The sequence below is a fragment of the Equus caballus genome, chromosome 19 (genome assembly GCF_041296265.1).
Source record: "Equus caballus isolate H_3958 breed thoroughbred chromosome 19, TB-T2T, whole genome shotgun sequence".
In the NCBI taxonomy this organism is placed as follows: domain Eukaryota; kingdom Metazoa; phylum Chordata; class Mammalia; order Perissodactyla; family Equidae; genus Equus; species Equus caballus.
Genome location: NC_091702.1, coordinates 44,120,061 through 44,134,289, shown reverse-complemented (window position 1 = coordinate 44,134,289; position 14,229 = coordinate 44,120,061). Strand labels below are relative to the sequence as shown.

The 14,229-nt window shown below is 40.2% G+C and overlaps 2 protein-coding genes across 34 annotated transcripts in view; one reads left to right on the top strand and one right to left on the bottom strand.

The window, feature by feature from the left end:
- Window positions 1-5,912, top strand: part of IQCG (IQ motif containing G) — a 42,896-nt gene extending 36,984 nt beyond the window's left edge. For all 7 annotated transcript variants that reach the window (XM_014732839.3, XM_014732840.3, XM_070243638.1 and 4 more), the window contains 3 exons: window positions 2,737-2,868; window positions 3,580-3,681; window positions 5,307-5,912. In XM_014732839.3, the coding sequence (XP_014588325.1) occupies window positions 2,737-2,868; window positions 3,580-3,681; window positions 5,307-5,441 (369 nt within the window). In that variant the 3' untranslated portion in view covers window positions 5,442-5,912. The remainder of the gene's footprint in view (window positions 1-2,736; window positions 2,869-3,579; window positions 3,682-5,306) is intronic.
- Window positions 1-14,229, bottom strand: part of LRCH3 (leucine rich repeats and calponin homology domain containing 3) — a 111,688-nt gene that overhangs the window by 2,871 nt on the left and 94,588 nt on the right. For 11 of the 27 annotated variants that reach the window (XM_005601915.4, XM_070243617.1, XM_070243616.1 and 8 more), the window contains one exon: window positions 6,777-9,823. The exons of 5 other annotated variants lie outside the window; for them this stretch is intronic. In XM_005601915.4, coding sequence (XP_005601972.2) covers window positions 9,698-9,823 — 126 coding nt within the window. In that variant the 3' untranslated portion in view covers window positions 6,777-9,697. Of the gene's footprint in view, window positions 1-6,776; window positions 12,997-14,229 lie in introns of those variants that run through there. 11 more of the 27 variants (XM_005601913.4, XM_005601914.4, XM_023623588.2 and 8 more) reach the window with 4 other exon arrangements.

Below are 14,229 nucleotides of genomic sequence, written 5' to 3'. Positions count from 1 at the left end.
CTGTTTCCAATTTTCCTCCTTTTTTTCTTCTTTTCCCCCCTAAAGCCCCAGTACATAGTTGTGTGTAGTTGTACGTTCTGGTTCTTCTCTGTGAGCCGCCACCACAGCATGGCGACTGACAGGCAAGTGGTGTGGTCCCACGCCCAGGAACCAAACCTGCACTGCCAAAGTGGAGCGCGCCAAACATTAACTGCTAGGCCATCAGGGCTGGCTCAAGCCAAGAGTTACTTTAAAGGATGTTTCTTAAAGGTCCAATTTGTTGGCGTTGGAGAGGGGAGAGTGTAGGCTTTCTACTGCTCACAACAACCCTTTGAGGTCTGTACTCTGTCTTGCACTGTGGTCTCAGAATGTGAGATGTAAGGTTTACGCTTGTTGGAATTTGTTGAGTGCTTACTGGGCTTCATGTGTGCTCAGGCTATGGGACTATTCCTTGGGCATTTGAAAAGGATGTGTGTTCTCTGGTAGGTACAGAGTTGTACGAATGTCTGTCAGTCTAGCTGTCAGACTCTTCATACTGTTGTTTATTTTGGTCTACCTGAGTTACTAATTTTAGAGAAGTGTGATAGTCTCTTAAGATGATTGTGGATCTGTCAAATTCTTATATGACTAATAATTGTTGCTTTATATGTTCCAAAATATGGTATTAGAATATAAATGTTTAGGGGCCGGCCTGATGGCACAGCAGTTAAGTTCACACTTTCCACTTCGGCGTCCCTGGGTTTGCTGGTTCGGATCCCGGGTGTGGACATGGCACCGCGTGGCAAGCCATGCTGTGTTAGGCGTCCCACGTATAAAGTAGAGGAAGATGGGCTCAGGGCCAGCCTTTCTCAGCAAAAAGAGGAGGATTGGCAGCAGTTAGCTCAGGGCTAATCTTCCTAAAAAAAAAAAGAATATAAAAGTTTATAACTGTAATATTTTCTTTATAGGGTGTATCAGCAGTGTAAAATATCCCTTTTGTCTCATTTATTTATTCTGGCTTGAACTCTATTTTGCCAGATTAATTGCTAAATCTGCTTTCTTTTTGCTTTTATGATATTGTTTTAGCTGTGATTTTTATAAATAGTTCATAGCTCGATTTAAAAAATCTGAGAGGCTCTTTCTTTTGATAGGGGAATTTACCCCAATTTATTTTTATTGTGATTTTTCATTTGTTTGTATTTAATTTTTCCATCTTATTTTATATTTGCTACTTTTCGAGCTTTCTAGTTGTTTCTTTCCTTCTTAACTTCTGTTGGATTGATGGAATTTTTATTGCTCAATTTCTTGCTTGCTAGTGCAAACTCCAGTTATTTGCATACCACTTTCATAGTTTTTTAATATCTATATACCTCCTGTGTTATTACTATTTTCTACCTATTTTCTCACCTAAACAACTATGTCAATTTATTTTCAATTAAGATTTTTATATCATTACTATAAAAGGAAAACCTGTATCATTTTCCATAAATAGAAATTAATGTAAATAGAAGTACAATAAATACCAAACGATGTTATTACAGTTTAGCCAGCTCCTTTTGCCTGCCTGGAGCCCGTTCTCTTTTTGTTAAAGAGTGCTAACAAGAGTTAGAAAGATATTAAGGACGTGATTGCACCAAACTGACATGTTCTGTAATCAGAATGACTTATTGTGAATCATGTTTTTAAAAATTTCATGTCCATATGCCACGCGAAGGCTCCTTGTGATGTCTTATCCTTGAGCTACGCGCTCTAGGAATTTGGAAGTTATCCATTCTGTTCTTGCAGTGGTAACCCTTAAAATTTGCACAGATATGTCTACACTTTGTTCTTTCTCTTAAGTCTAAAGTTAATATCTATATTTTCTTGCTTTATTAAGGCAAAGCTTTAACCTACCTCTTCTCCTTCTCCGCTACATGCCATCTTGAAATCACTATATATTTCCATTCTATAGACGAGGGAACCAAATTTAAGTAAACTTATTGGAGTGCCAGACTTGGGAGTTGAACTTAGGCAGTCTGCCTTCAGAGCCCGTCTGTGCTCTTTCCACTAGACTGTACCGCCTAATTTGGGATTTTAGTCCCAGATTATGATTATTAAAAAGTAGGATATATTGTATAGCTTAAATGTACATTTTACTGGTTTCCCTCCTGTTTCTAATACTTATCTCTTTCATTTTATTTTGCTAAAGTACATTTTTGAGAAATTCTTTCAGAAAGACTAGGTATATTCTTTCCCTCACATTTGAATACTAGGTTAGCTAGGGATAGAATCTTCGACTCACGTTTCTCATCTTGTAGAATTTTGAAGACATTGCACCCTTCTTGACTAGCATTTAGTGTTTGTTATCAATCAGAGGTGTCTGATGTCATTTCCTGTCCTTCAGAATTTTCTACCCACCCTTTATTCCTTTCCTCCTCACTCCAATTTCTCTTATCCAGACATCTGGAAGGCCCTCTTCCTCCTGTTTTTAAATTGAGTAATAACATACAGTAAAGGGCACAAATATTAAGTATATAGTTTGATGATTATTTATGTGTATACATTCCTGTAACCACCACTCAGATAGAAATCTAGAGCACATGTACAGCATCCCCGAAATCTCCTTCATGCCCCACTCCCAATCAGTAAACCTGCCCTCCCCCCAGAAGTAGCCATTATTCTGACTTTTATCACTGTGGAAAAGTTTTGCTTGTTCTTGAACCTTATATAAATAATTTCATACAGCGTATACTGTTTTGTGTCTGGTGGAAGCTGTGTTTTAATGTTCTTTCCAAATAGAAACTTGAGGAAAAGCTAGAGTTCTGGATGGAGAAATTTGATAAGGACACAGAAATGAAACAGAATGAATTAAATGCTCTCAAGTCTGCAAAGGCCGCTGACTTAGCACACCTTCAAGACCTTGCCAAGACGGTAAGGAAGCAGCGTCTCATCAGTGTAAGGCTGAGCGGGAGGAGCGGGTGGTCGCTGAGCTACAGTAGCTGGGCAGTGCTGTTTCGGGTTACAAAGTGGAGGTATGCCTATAAACCAATGGGATTCTTTTCCAATGGTGATGACATCGGTGATGGGGACAATGAGAGCAGCAGCTAACACCTGCATAGTGCTGACTCTGTCCCGGGCACTTCACTAGTATTTCACATTTACCTAACGCTCACAACCACCTCTTGAGATAGATATTATTATTATTACTACTTTATGGTCTCTGAAGACAATTTTTAAATTATGATATCTAGAAAGCTGCTGATTATGGTTTCATCATTGAATAAATGTAAAACTTTCCAAATTTCTCTTTTAAAAGATGGCTGCTATTTGTATGTGTACATTCTATCACAGTTTTTTTTTAATTATGTTATTTTGAGGTCATTAATCACATTTAGTATTTCATTTTTATTAAATTTTAAAGCAAATTTGAATTATTCAAACTGAAAAGATTTTGGGAACAATTATAAAGTTAATCTGTGAATATTTACAGTATAAGAATCCAGTAAGTTTTTTCTTTTCTTTGGTTTATCTTTAGATTTGGCATGCTTTATTTTAAATTTTTATATTAAAAGTGCAGGGCTGGCTGGGCCCCAGCTTAGCCAACAGAGTCCTATAACATATGATTAATGTCTCCTTCTGCAGCTAAGGGAGTATGAACAGGTCATCATTGAAGATCGTCTGGAGAAGGAGAAGACCAGGAAGAAGATGGAGCAGGACGAGCTGGAGTTAAAAAGCATCCTAAAGGTAGAAAGCCGTACTCGGCATCCGGGGCCCTTTCAGCTCCACAGGGGGCCTGACCCTGAGGAACGCAAGTAGTTCTCATTTATCATCAGACACGGAACCCATCTGTGAGGAAGCAGGGCTGGTTTGTTAGTTTAGGAATTTGCCAACACCGTTAACACAGAAAAGGGCATGCTCCCCACTCTTAATCTGGGGAAAAGAGGCGATCAGCAGTGGAAGCCAAACCTAGAACCTGTGTCCAGAGGTCAAATTTCAGAATACGATTCTCTAACCCAAACAGCTCTTGAAGGAATTCTTTTTAATATCCTACTGCTTCTCAAAATCCTATTTATGTAAGCCAGCCCAGGCTATCTGTTAGGTTCTGATAAGAGCTGTTTTTTAAAAAGGTAGAGGGGCTAAGTAGCAGTTTAGAAAAAAACAGATACTTTAGTTTCATATGAACTTGTGTAAATTAGTGATGATAAACTGGCAGGTCAGATTCTGGGAAATATTTTCAAGCAAAAATAACGTGAGCTGGGGGCTGGCCCCATGTCCGAGTGGTTAAATTCGCGTGCTCCGCTGCAGGCGGCCCAGTGTTTTGTTGGTTCAAATCCTGGGCGCGGACATGGCGCTGCTCCTTGGGCCACGCTGAGGCAGCATCCCACATGCCACAACTAGAAGGACCCACAACGAAGAATATACAACTATGTACTGGGGGGCTTTAGGGAGAAAAATAAAATCTTTAAAAAAAAAAAAATGTCAGCCAGACTGAAACTGCTGTTGTGAGGACTGCCCTTCTCTCTGAAAGGAGTATCTGCTGAGCCCCGTGGCGTGCAGACTGGTTTGGGAGGTATGTTCAGAGGTGGATTAGGAAGGTAAGCTTTAAAGCACATTCAGGATGGGGTATCCAACCCACACCTGAGCTCGCCGTTAGGACAGAGTCGGATGTACAGATAGCAAGTATTTACTGAGCTTCTGTGGTGTTTTCTATTTGTCAGGATTCCTCGATTTAGAGCGCAAATCTAAGAACCAGCTGATTGTTTTCTTTTCACTAGACGATGTGCTCCCAGTGTTTAGCGCGTAGTCTGATTTTAAAGTAGCCCAGACTGTATTCAGAACAGTTGTGTCTAATGACTAAAATATTCAAGGGAGCCACCTGAATCCTTTTTGAAAGAGTAGTGTTTGTTGATCCTTTAATTAATCATTAAAGATATGAAATGCACCACAAAGCCTACCGCTCATCGAGATTATGTGCACGTTTTTGACTGAGGGCTTGCCTTTTGCCCTTGGCCTGGGAAACCAACATTCCTTTTGGATCAAATGGTTGCTAGATATGGGGAACTTGGATGTTCATAGAGAGTAGCAGCAGTACAAGAGAGCCAGGTTCTAAGTGTAAGGAAAAGATTGGACTCATCAGATTCCTTTTCTTTACTTTTACTCCTTGAGAAGTTTGGAGTCCATGGCTGTCACTCTGGGTCCTACATGACAGGGAGCATTGCTGCAGGGAGAGCACACTTGGCCACTGCCGTGTCTCCGAGACCATTCTTCAGACAGAAGTGACTTCATCAAAAACAATAATTCCTTATGTAGAAAGAACACAGCTTGTCAGGCCTACTATACATTGTCCTCACTTCCCCTTTCTCTTCCAGCTCCAGGCCTGGTGGCGAGGCACGGTGGTACGGAATGAAATTGGTGGTTTCAGATTGCCTAAGAAGGACAAAGATGATAGCAAGGATTCCAAAGGTAAAGGCAAGGACAAGGACAAGCGCAGAGGCAAGAAGTGACTGAGTCACCTTCTATCTTTTCCTCTGGTGTTCTGGAGACAGAAGGAGGACTTGAAAGGAGTAAGACTCCTCTTTCACCAGCACAGACAACTCATCTACAGGTTGTTTCTTTGGACATTCTCAGGTGTGCCCTGGTTATTTCACTTTAGTTTTTCAACCCCTGAATTAGGATTATACCATTGATTTAGGGCTTCTTGATATTTTGAAAAAATTTTGCTGGGAAGAAGTATTTCTAGGAGCCTTGTGAAGATTCCTCTCACTTTCTTACCAGAAAAAAAGTTCATGGGCTTAGTTACAGCGATGCATTAAACTTCAGTAATTCCTGTAATGTCTCTGATTTTGTCTATAGTGAAAAAACTCTTATGAGCAAAAGTGAGGTGTTCAGTAGGAATTACAAGATGTTTATAAAGTGTCTAGCATAATATATACACAGTGAAGTTTTAATAAAGGTTGGTTTCTTCCTGCCTCTTAGATTTATTATCACTTTAGTGTTTTTATTGGGGGAGGATGGTGGCATGCGAGACATATCTTATTATAAGCTGCTTCAGCTCCTTTCCTGGGAAATAGGAGATATAAATTATGAATACAAGACAGAAGTGAGATGTTAGGACACACAACCTACACATAGTAAAGATGAGGGACACAGGTCCTCTGGAAGACTAGTTTGGAGATTTTTTTTTTTTTTTGGTGAGGAAGATTGTTGCTGAGCTAACATCTGTGCCAATCTTCCTCTATTTTGTATGTGGGATGCCACCACAGCATGGCTTTGATGAGCGTTGTGTAGGTTTGTGCCCGGGATCCGAATCTACAAACCCTGGGCTGCCAAAGCGGAACATGCAAACTTAACCGCTACGCCACCCCACCGGGCCAGCCCCTGGAGATATTTTTGATAAGACACTGCTTTGCTTACTCAAGAATTCTCACCTTCTTGGGTGTTAAGACCAAAAGAGACAAGGCATGTGAAAATACCTAACCTGTGTTTGGCAGATAGAGCTGATTGATTGTCATTCTTCCTCTCCCCATTAAGAAAAGAATGAGCCCCCTGGGTCATTCTTGCCTTGATTAATCAGAACAGAATGTCTTAGGATGCTAAAGCTTTCCCTACAGCACAGGTGGGAATTTCTGAGAGAAAAGCTGTCCAAACAGGTCACGTGGGTTTCAGGAATTGAGCCTTCTATCTGACTCCAAAATCAGGGCAATACTGATATCTGTACTTCCTTAAAAAAGTACACTTTGACCTCAAGGGCCTCTTATGATGACCCAGTTTCCACTGATGGTCCTTCAGGGAATTAGATACCCTTTCATTTTCGCCGAGGAAACCATGCTTTAGGTATGTACATTTTCCAGTCAGCCTTTATTTCATGCTTTTGAAGTGTTGGCTTTTATTTTAATGTCAATGTGTAAGGTGGGATACAGGCGATTTAAAATAACATACATGGTATTGACATATTTATACTTAGAACTTAGGCATTATATTTACAGACATACAAATATAGGACAATGTTTTACAAAATCTTTTACTAATTACATGTTTACAACATTTTCAGTAATAAAATGAAATCTGCTGTAAACCATCTCACTTCAATATGTATATAAAAAGGTTTCTAAATATCCATGTTTTCCTTCATTTCTATAACCATTTAAGCGCTTTGTTTTTAAAAATTCATCACACTCATCAGCGTAGTCACACAGCATTAGTCACTGCTACCTGCAGCAAGGAAGAGAACTCACCGACTCCCTGACTAGCTGTCAGGCGGGCTTTTAAAAAGCTGTTAAAGGAAGTGACCCTACTACAACACAAGCCTCCTCCTCTGTTCTAGCCAAAGCCACAGGCCCCTCCTCCCACGGGCCGTCTCCAGAGTGCTGAGTGTGTCAGAGTGGGAAGGCCCGGGACCTGCGGACTTTATTAAGATCTCTGCGGGCTGGAGGGGTCCCGGATGGGTGGGCACATAGCCTTTTCTTCGTTCACACTCCAGTACTGGGAAGGTCGGGGCTTCAGCAGGAAGCTCATAACCGGTCAGGTGGAACTGTTACACAGTCTGCTTCATCTTACACTGGAGTCCAGCAAGGCTACATGTTAAACTTTCTTTCCAGTTAAAAAAAAAACAGATACATACAAAACACTGAATACAAAAATTTTCCAATAAAACCATCATGATTTGTTTTCGCATCTTAACAGCAAAAAGAAATTCAATATATTTGATAATTTTCTTTACCAACCAAAACTGTACACAAATTTTTTGTAACAATTCAAATATAAATTTGAATTAGTTTGATAAAAATACATTAATAAGGTTTCTTGCTATGTGTAAAATCTGACGGAAGTTGAAATTTCCATTTATTTCTATGAGAAAATTAGTTGCAAATGTTCCACATGTTGTATTAAGTGTCTTCTGGGATTGCTCCTTGCATAATATGTGACAAACAGTCCTGTCCTTTGCTGAGTTTCACTTCAAATGGCTCTCTAGAATTTGGAGATTGTACTGAGGTTTAATGTTGACTAGAAGGAAAAACACCTATAGTTTAAAAACACACACAGCTACATTCTAAACATGATGGGTCTGTTTGGAACTGAAGTATAACGGGTTCTGGATCTAAGTACTTAAAAGACATTTTCCTGTTGTTCTGTGAGGACCCTGAAGGATTAGGCTTTGAGCTCAATGTATTAAAATTTTAAACTTGGACAAGTGGTAGTGTTCTGATGAACTTGCTACCCTGTGAGAAAAGGAGACAACAATATTTTGACCAGATACTCAACATGATTTTATCCAAAGTTACTATTAGATGCATTTACATGATAAAAAGAGAGAGAACATGTTCAAATGAATGCATTGCTAAAGAAAATCCAGAACAGTTAACAACAGAAAAAACCTAGATAACTAGTATCTTCACTTACTCTAATTTACTTGGTTTACAAAGGCAGTGAGTATCAGCAGATTCACTGACAACTCAAAGGGGTTCAAAAGACAGGGGAAGAAAGACCCAGGAGGCTCAAACTTGAATAAAGGCCCCAGGCTGTGTGCTGAGCGCCCTCAGGCCCTTTTACTGCACGCATGACTGAGTCAAGAAGGCACTAGTGGTGGAGCCGCTGGGCTGTGTCAAGACAGAGCTGTTTCTAAGATGCCACAAGGACTTTAATTCAGTCACAGAAATCGGCAGGTACCTGATAGAAATAGAAGAAACTTGGCTTTTCCCGTATTCCTTTTGCTTTGTGTTCATAATCTTCCAGCAGTTGGGGCTGGAAGTATATCTGCTGTAACTGGCAGGCATCCACAGGTCCAGGCATCCTGGGAGCAGCGTGGGGCAGGGGGTGCTCAGTGAAGTCACTGTAAACGACACTGAGGAGTGCCTGCTACCAGCCGAAGGATCTGGAACCTGTGTGTAGAGTGCCTGCTTGTAACACTGAGATAACAGCAGGATGACGGAAGCATCCTCTAAGTGGAGGCGGGCTGGAGCTGGGGGAAAGCCTAGGACACTGGCCTTAAATACAAATCTATGTGTTTCATTGTTTTACTATGCAAAATGTGGGCCTTCTACATTATTTTTGTTTTGCCTTAAACAAAAGTTTTTTTGTCCAAAAAATCCAGTTCTATGTTATTTTTGTTTTGTCTTGGCCAGAACAGTCCAAGTTGTATTACTATACTTTTGATTATAAAGGTGGCTGAAAAACACAGTGGAGTCATTACTCCCCCAAATCATACAAATATCCAGCTGGGATCAGTGGTCTCCACGACATGAAACACCTGCAGTGTCTGTTGAAAATGCAGATACCCGGGCCTCACTCTAGACCTAATGAACGAGACTCTGTATTTTAACAAACGCTCCAGGAGATTCCAATGAATAACCAAGTTGAGAAACCAGTGGACTCTAGAGGTCTTGGAAACAGGTAAAGGTAATAGCATGTCCGTGCCTTCACGAGAGCTAAACATCCTTCTGAGAAGACATTCTTTCTGATATGTGAAACAAGCCTGCTCTCGCGGAAAGCACAGCCAGTTTAGGCTTCAGTGCTGAGTTCTTAGTAATGACAGAATTAAGTTTCATTTGTGAAAACCAACCATGTCTTCATAAACAATTCAATGAAAACGGATATAACCTCCCCTAAAATGGAGAAATGAAGCAAAATATTCCTGTTAGGAATCATGGAAACAGTCCCTTTTAAGAACACTTAAGAGCTTTGTTTAAGCAGACGGCTGGCAGCAGCAATCACGGTGTCCTGTTCCGTTCTGGCCAGGCCAGCACCCAAGGTGCTGGAGTCCTTACACAGCAGATAACTGGTGCTGCTGCTGCTTGGGTGGGGCCAGTTCCAGGAGAGCCTGGACCGTCACTGCAACCTGGCTCAAACCTTTCTCTTCTAAAATGTGGAGAGGCAAACATAATTGCTCCTGAAATGGGACAACGTAACATAGAAACAAACAAAAAAAAAAAACAGGATGAACATCACAGAACTGAAAAGGAAAAACAAGCATCTCTTCTCTCCCTCATAATGACAAACTGAGATGTGCAAAGTCAGTACCTGGGAAACTGGCCTTTGTTAATAGGAGTTACACAGAGATGGTCTCTGACACTCACTGTCACTTTATTAATATAACTAAAATACATACAGATAATTTTGTAAATTGAAAAATGGACACATTACATACACTTATACATACAACAGAGGATAAACAGAATACTATGGAGTGAAGGCAACATCCTTCATTCCTGGTAAATAAAAGAGCAATGCAGATCAGTAAATGAGGCAGGTGGAAACAGAAAAGCAGTTCCAAGTTGTCAGACGGCTCAAGCCTGAAAGATACAACATTGCAGGAGAAAAGTGCTTTGGAAATTTACATACCGTAGGAATGCAAGATGGCTTCCTGCCCTTCCTCCACTATCTGCATTATGATCCTGACTGAAAATCAGGGCTCTCATACCAGGCAGGGCTCACAGGAAGAAATGGAAGTGTACCCTTGAGATTTAGATATATTTGAGAAACTTTCCCCTACTTTGGGTAATTCATGGAAGGGCCAATCTGAATTAGTTAAAAATCTGAATTACAGAATTAAAAAAAAAAGAAATTGTATTTGAAAAAGTAAAGTAGTATTATCCTGGTATTTAATGGATTAAATTATGCCAGACAACTATGATATGAGTTTAGTCAGGAACATTTTTTTTTAAGTCATTTTATTGGCATTAGAATGGTTTATAACATTGTGTAATTTCAGGTGTACATTATTGTTTACCAATTAGGAACATCTTAATTACTATGTATTTGAAAAGTGTTTACTTGTTTGCTTAAGGGAATTAAATACTTCTATCTTGTTTGCCTCATTAATTTGTTTGGTTAGTCCTTTCTTGTAAGAGAAAAAGGCATCTTAAGAATAACACCTATCAATGATTTTTAAGACTAAATATTCAGAAAGAAAAGAGATTGCTCTCACAAAGGACAGAAAGTGGAATTCTGGTTCCACTAAAAAAAGAGACCATACACATTTACTAAAGAAGACAACTGGATTTTTCTTAGCTTTTCATTAGCACTTACTATCTCATTAGGAAGTTTTACAAAACCGGTTGCAGTAAAAAATATAACAAGTATTTATTTTGAGCAGTTATTAGTACTTGTGCTTCTTACTTACTTTTTAATACTTGATAAACAAGGTAACTGCAATCTTTTGATCTTATAAAACTAGCAACTTTGTAGAAATACTTTGAGTGGCCTGCAAGTACAGATGAACTATTTAAAATGAACCTGCAGGGCTTCCGCTCTTGGGAGGGAGCTGTTCCCCGGGGCCGATGCCCCGCGCCCTGTGCAGCCCGTGGTTGAGACATTCCCTCAGAGCCTCAGACATTCCTCAGACGCTAACGCTCTCCAGACGCACAGTTCCTTCCAGTTGGCCTAGAGGGAGCACTGTGTGTTCTGAGGAGAATCGCAATCACTCCCCACAAGCACGCACGACATCATGTGTTTTTTATCAGGTGTTTTTTTTTTTAAAGGGACAAAACTCCACAAAACGGAATGATCTCTGACTCAGAGACGTCTTAAAAACAAGACAAACCAAAAGGCCCCAAACTCTGGAAGGCACCACTACAGTAGAAAACGGAAGTGTTCAACACAGTGTTCAATGTTTCAGCATTAACAGTAAACAGTTTTTGTAATGTGTTAAATAAGTATCCCATTTAATATGGAAGAAAATCAACGCCATCAGACCCCCAGGCTGACTCTACCACAGGATGTTACGATGTTCCCTGCAATGTCCCTTTGTACTTGCATTCAGCTGTCCAATTTTGTTAACAGAGTTCAGGAGATTCCTGACTGTTCAGACACTGTTTATGAGATCTAGAATCTGAGTGCAACGATAAAGTAGTTTCAGGCATTTGGGCCAGAAGCTAATACACTAAGCATTCTGAAAGGGACAATATTGACTGCCTTGGGTACAGAGACAGCTGACTAATACTTTCCCTGCTACTGTTCAAGTATAATCTCCTGAACACCTATAAAATACAAGTTCACCTATTGAGATGGTTCAAATACACTGGAAATTATGTAAATTCCAATTTTAAATTCTGAAGAGGATCCTAGAAGGGAAGCTGAGTTAAAGATAACAGCCAGTAAGTCTGGCCAGGTGCCTCCTCCTGAAGGGCCAGCCCCAGACCACGTGCTTGCTGGGTTCTATTTCCTATGTACACACTGGGCTCAGAAGAGCACTCCAGTGAACCTACAAGATCTGCAGACCGAACGTTCTGATCAAACTGAAATTATCAAAATTCAATGGCCAGTGCCTTCCAGGTGTCCAGAGAACAAATGCTCAGATGCACCTGCGCCTCCATCTCAGGATCTCAGGGCACAGCTCAGTGCAGAGCTCTAAGTGACCAGGTGCCCTCAAAACAGAAAGGGCACAACTATTTTCCTTATGAGCAACTGTTGAAAAGGTTCCACAACTCCCAGTTTTAACACTTCTCACAATTTCAACACATGAGTTGTGTTGAGGCATGGAAAAATGGTCAGATGGGAATTTTATTATGTCACTTGGAAATAAAGTTCTACGTCATATTCTAAGAAGAGGCTCAGGATTGTATTAATAGAAATGCTTCAGTGTTTCTTACGATAAGAGAAACAAGGCCACAGGCCAGGAGAGTGGACGAGTGGCCAGGAGAAAAAATGCTGGTCTTTACTCTTTGTTTAGCAATCATAAATGCTTACTAATGTGACGGGCTCCTCATGTGGACATATGAGGAAAGGATTTATCTACTTTATCGGTTAGTTCTTTGATGGTCAGGAAAAAAAAGCACATATGTCAATACTTCTGAACGAGAAACAAACCTCCTTTACCAAGCACAGGGATGAGGTGGAAAATCACGGAATGCGATCTTTCAGCTAGAGGGGAAAGATCCAGTAATAAAGCATACAGAGAGTTAACATTAAAGTACAATAAAATGCCACAAAACCCAAAAGCTGGATAGACAGAGAGACAAAACTGGATTCTTCTGAGTGTGCCCCAAGAGAAAGTAGTGTTTCAACAGTTCTTTTAACGCTGAGGTTTAGCTGAAGGATGTCAGAAGGGGAACAAAGACTGTCCTGTCCAAAGTGTGAGCAGCAAAGGAAAACAGAAAAACAGAGTCAGTGGGTCAGAAACACAGATTTGAGTACAGAATTCAGTATGATCATCTCAGTCATATTCAAAGAAACACATCCTGTAACATTTTTCACTTTGCTGAATGAAAATAAAATGCTCAAAAACAAAAAACTACAAAGTCCTCTATGTGCTATGCTTGATTTTCCTACTAAATAGCAGAATGAAATTGGCTTGTTGGTGACTAGCACGAACATTTGGGACACAATGAACAGAACTGGGTGCCGGCCTAGGACTGTGTGAGGCCCGAGAATGGCGAGGTCTGTGGGAGGCAACCTCTCCCTTAACTCTCATTTCTTCCCTATTAGCAAAAGAAGACAGGTCAGAAGGCAGGGACAAAACCTGGGGCAGGTTGAGGAGACGGACATTTTCAGAGAAAGCCAGGTAAATCAAGAAGGGTCAAAGAATGAGGAAAGCCTAATAACCAGGGGCAATGTACCAGCTGGAAGTGGGGGCACAGAATGACTGGTTTGCCTCTAAAACTCTGGTCCAGCCTGTCTGAATCAAGTCCAGTTCACTAACATGCAGAGAATGAACCCACAGCTGTGAGGGGCCTTAGAGAACATCCAACACTCCAGTTCCAGAAATTAAAGAAACAAAACATTCTTGGACTTCAAAACAGGAAAATATTCTTTAGTACATAACATATAATGACTCTGGCACATAAGATATTGGACTCAAATAGAAATTTTTATCATTATAGTTTTTTTGAGTGTAACATTTAATAAAAGCATAATAATAAAGAGAATACCCATATGCCCAACCTTATCAGAGGTTTTTAACCTTATTCACCTTATTCTTTAGTGTCACCTTATTCTTTAGTGTTTCATTCATAATTTAACTTGTAAACACTTGAAAAAGTGAGAATACTGAGAAGGGACAGTGTTTGCCTTTATAGATAGTCTCTGGACATAAAACTTAATATTGAAAGATGTCAGATTCTATGTTATACATTTTCAAAAGTGATCATTATCACTCCTGCTTTCGTTTAAAGTCAAGCAGAGCCAGTGGGGTGTTTCGGGAAAGCAGGGAGGACAAGGGAGAAAAGGGGATCAGGCTGCTTCTTTCCTCCTCCGGCAGAGGGACCTGAAAATGTGCGTTTAAACCTATGAGTTCATATTTATTCATTTTCCTTCACTTTGTTTTCGGCAACTGACTAATTTTTTGCAGAAGGAGCA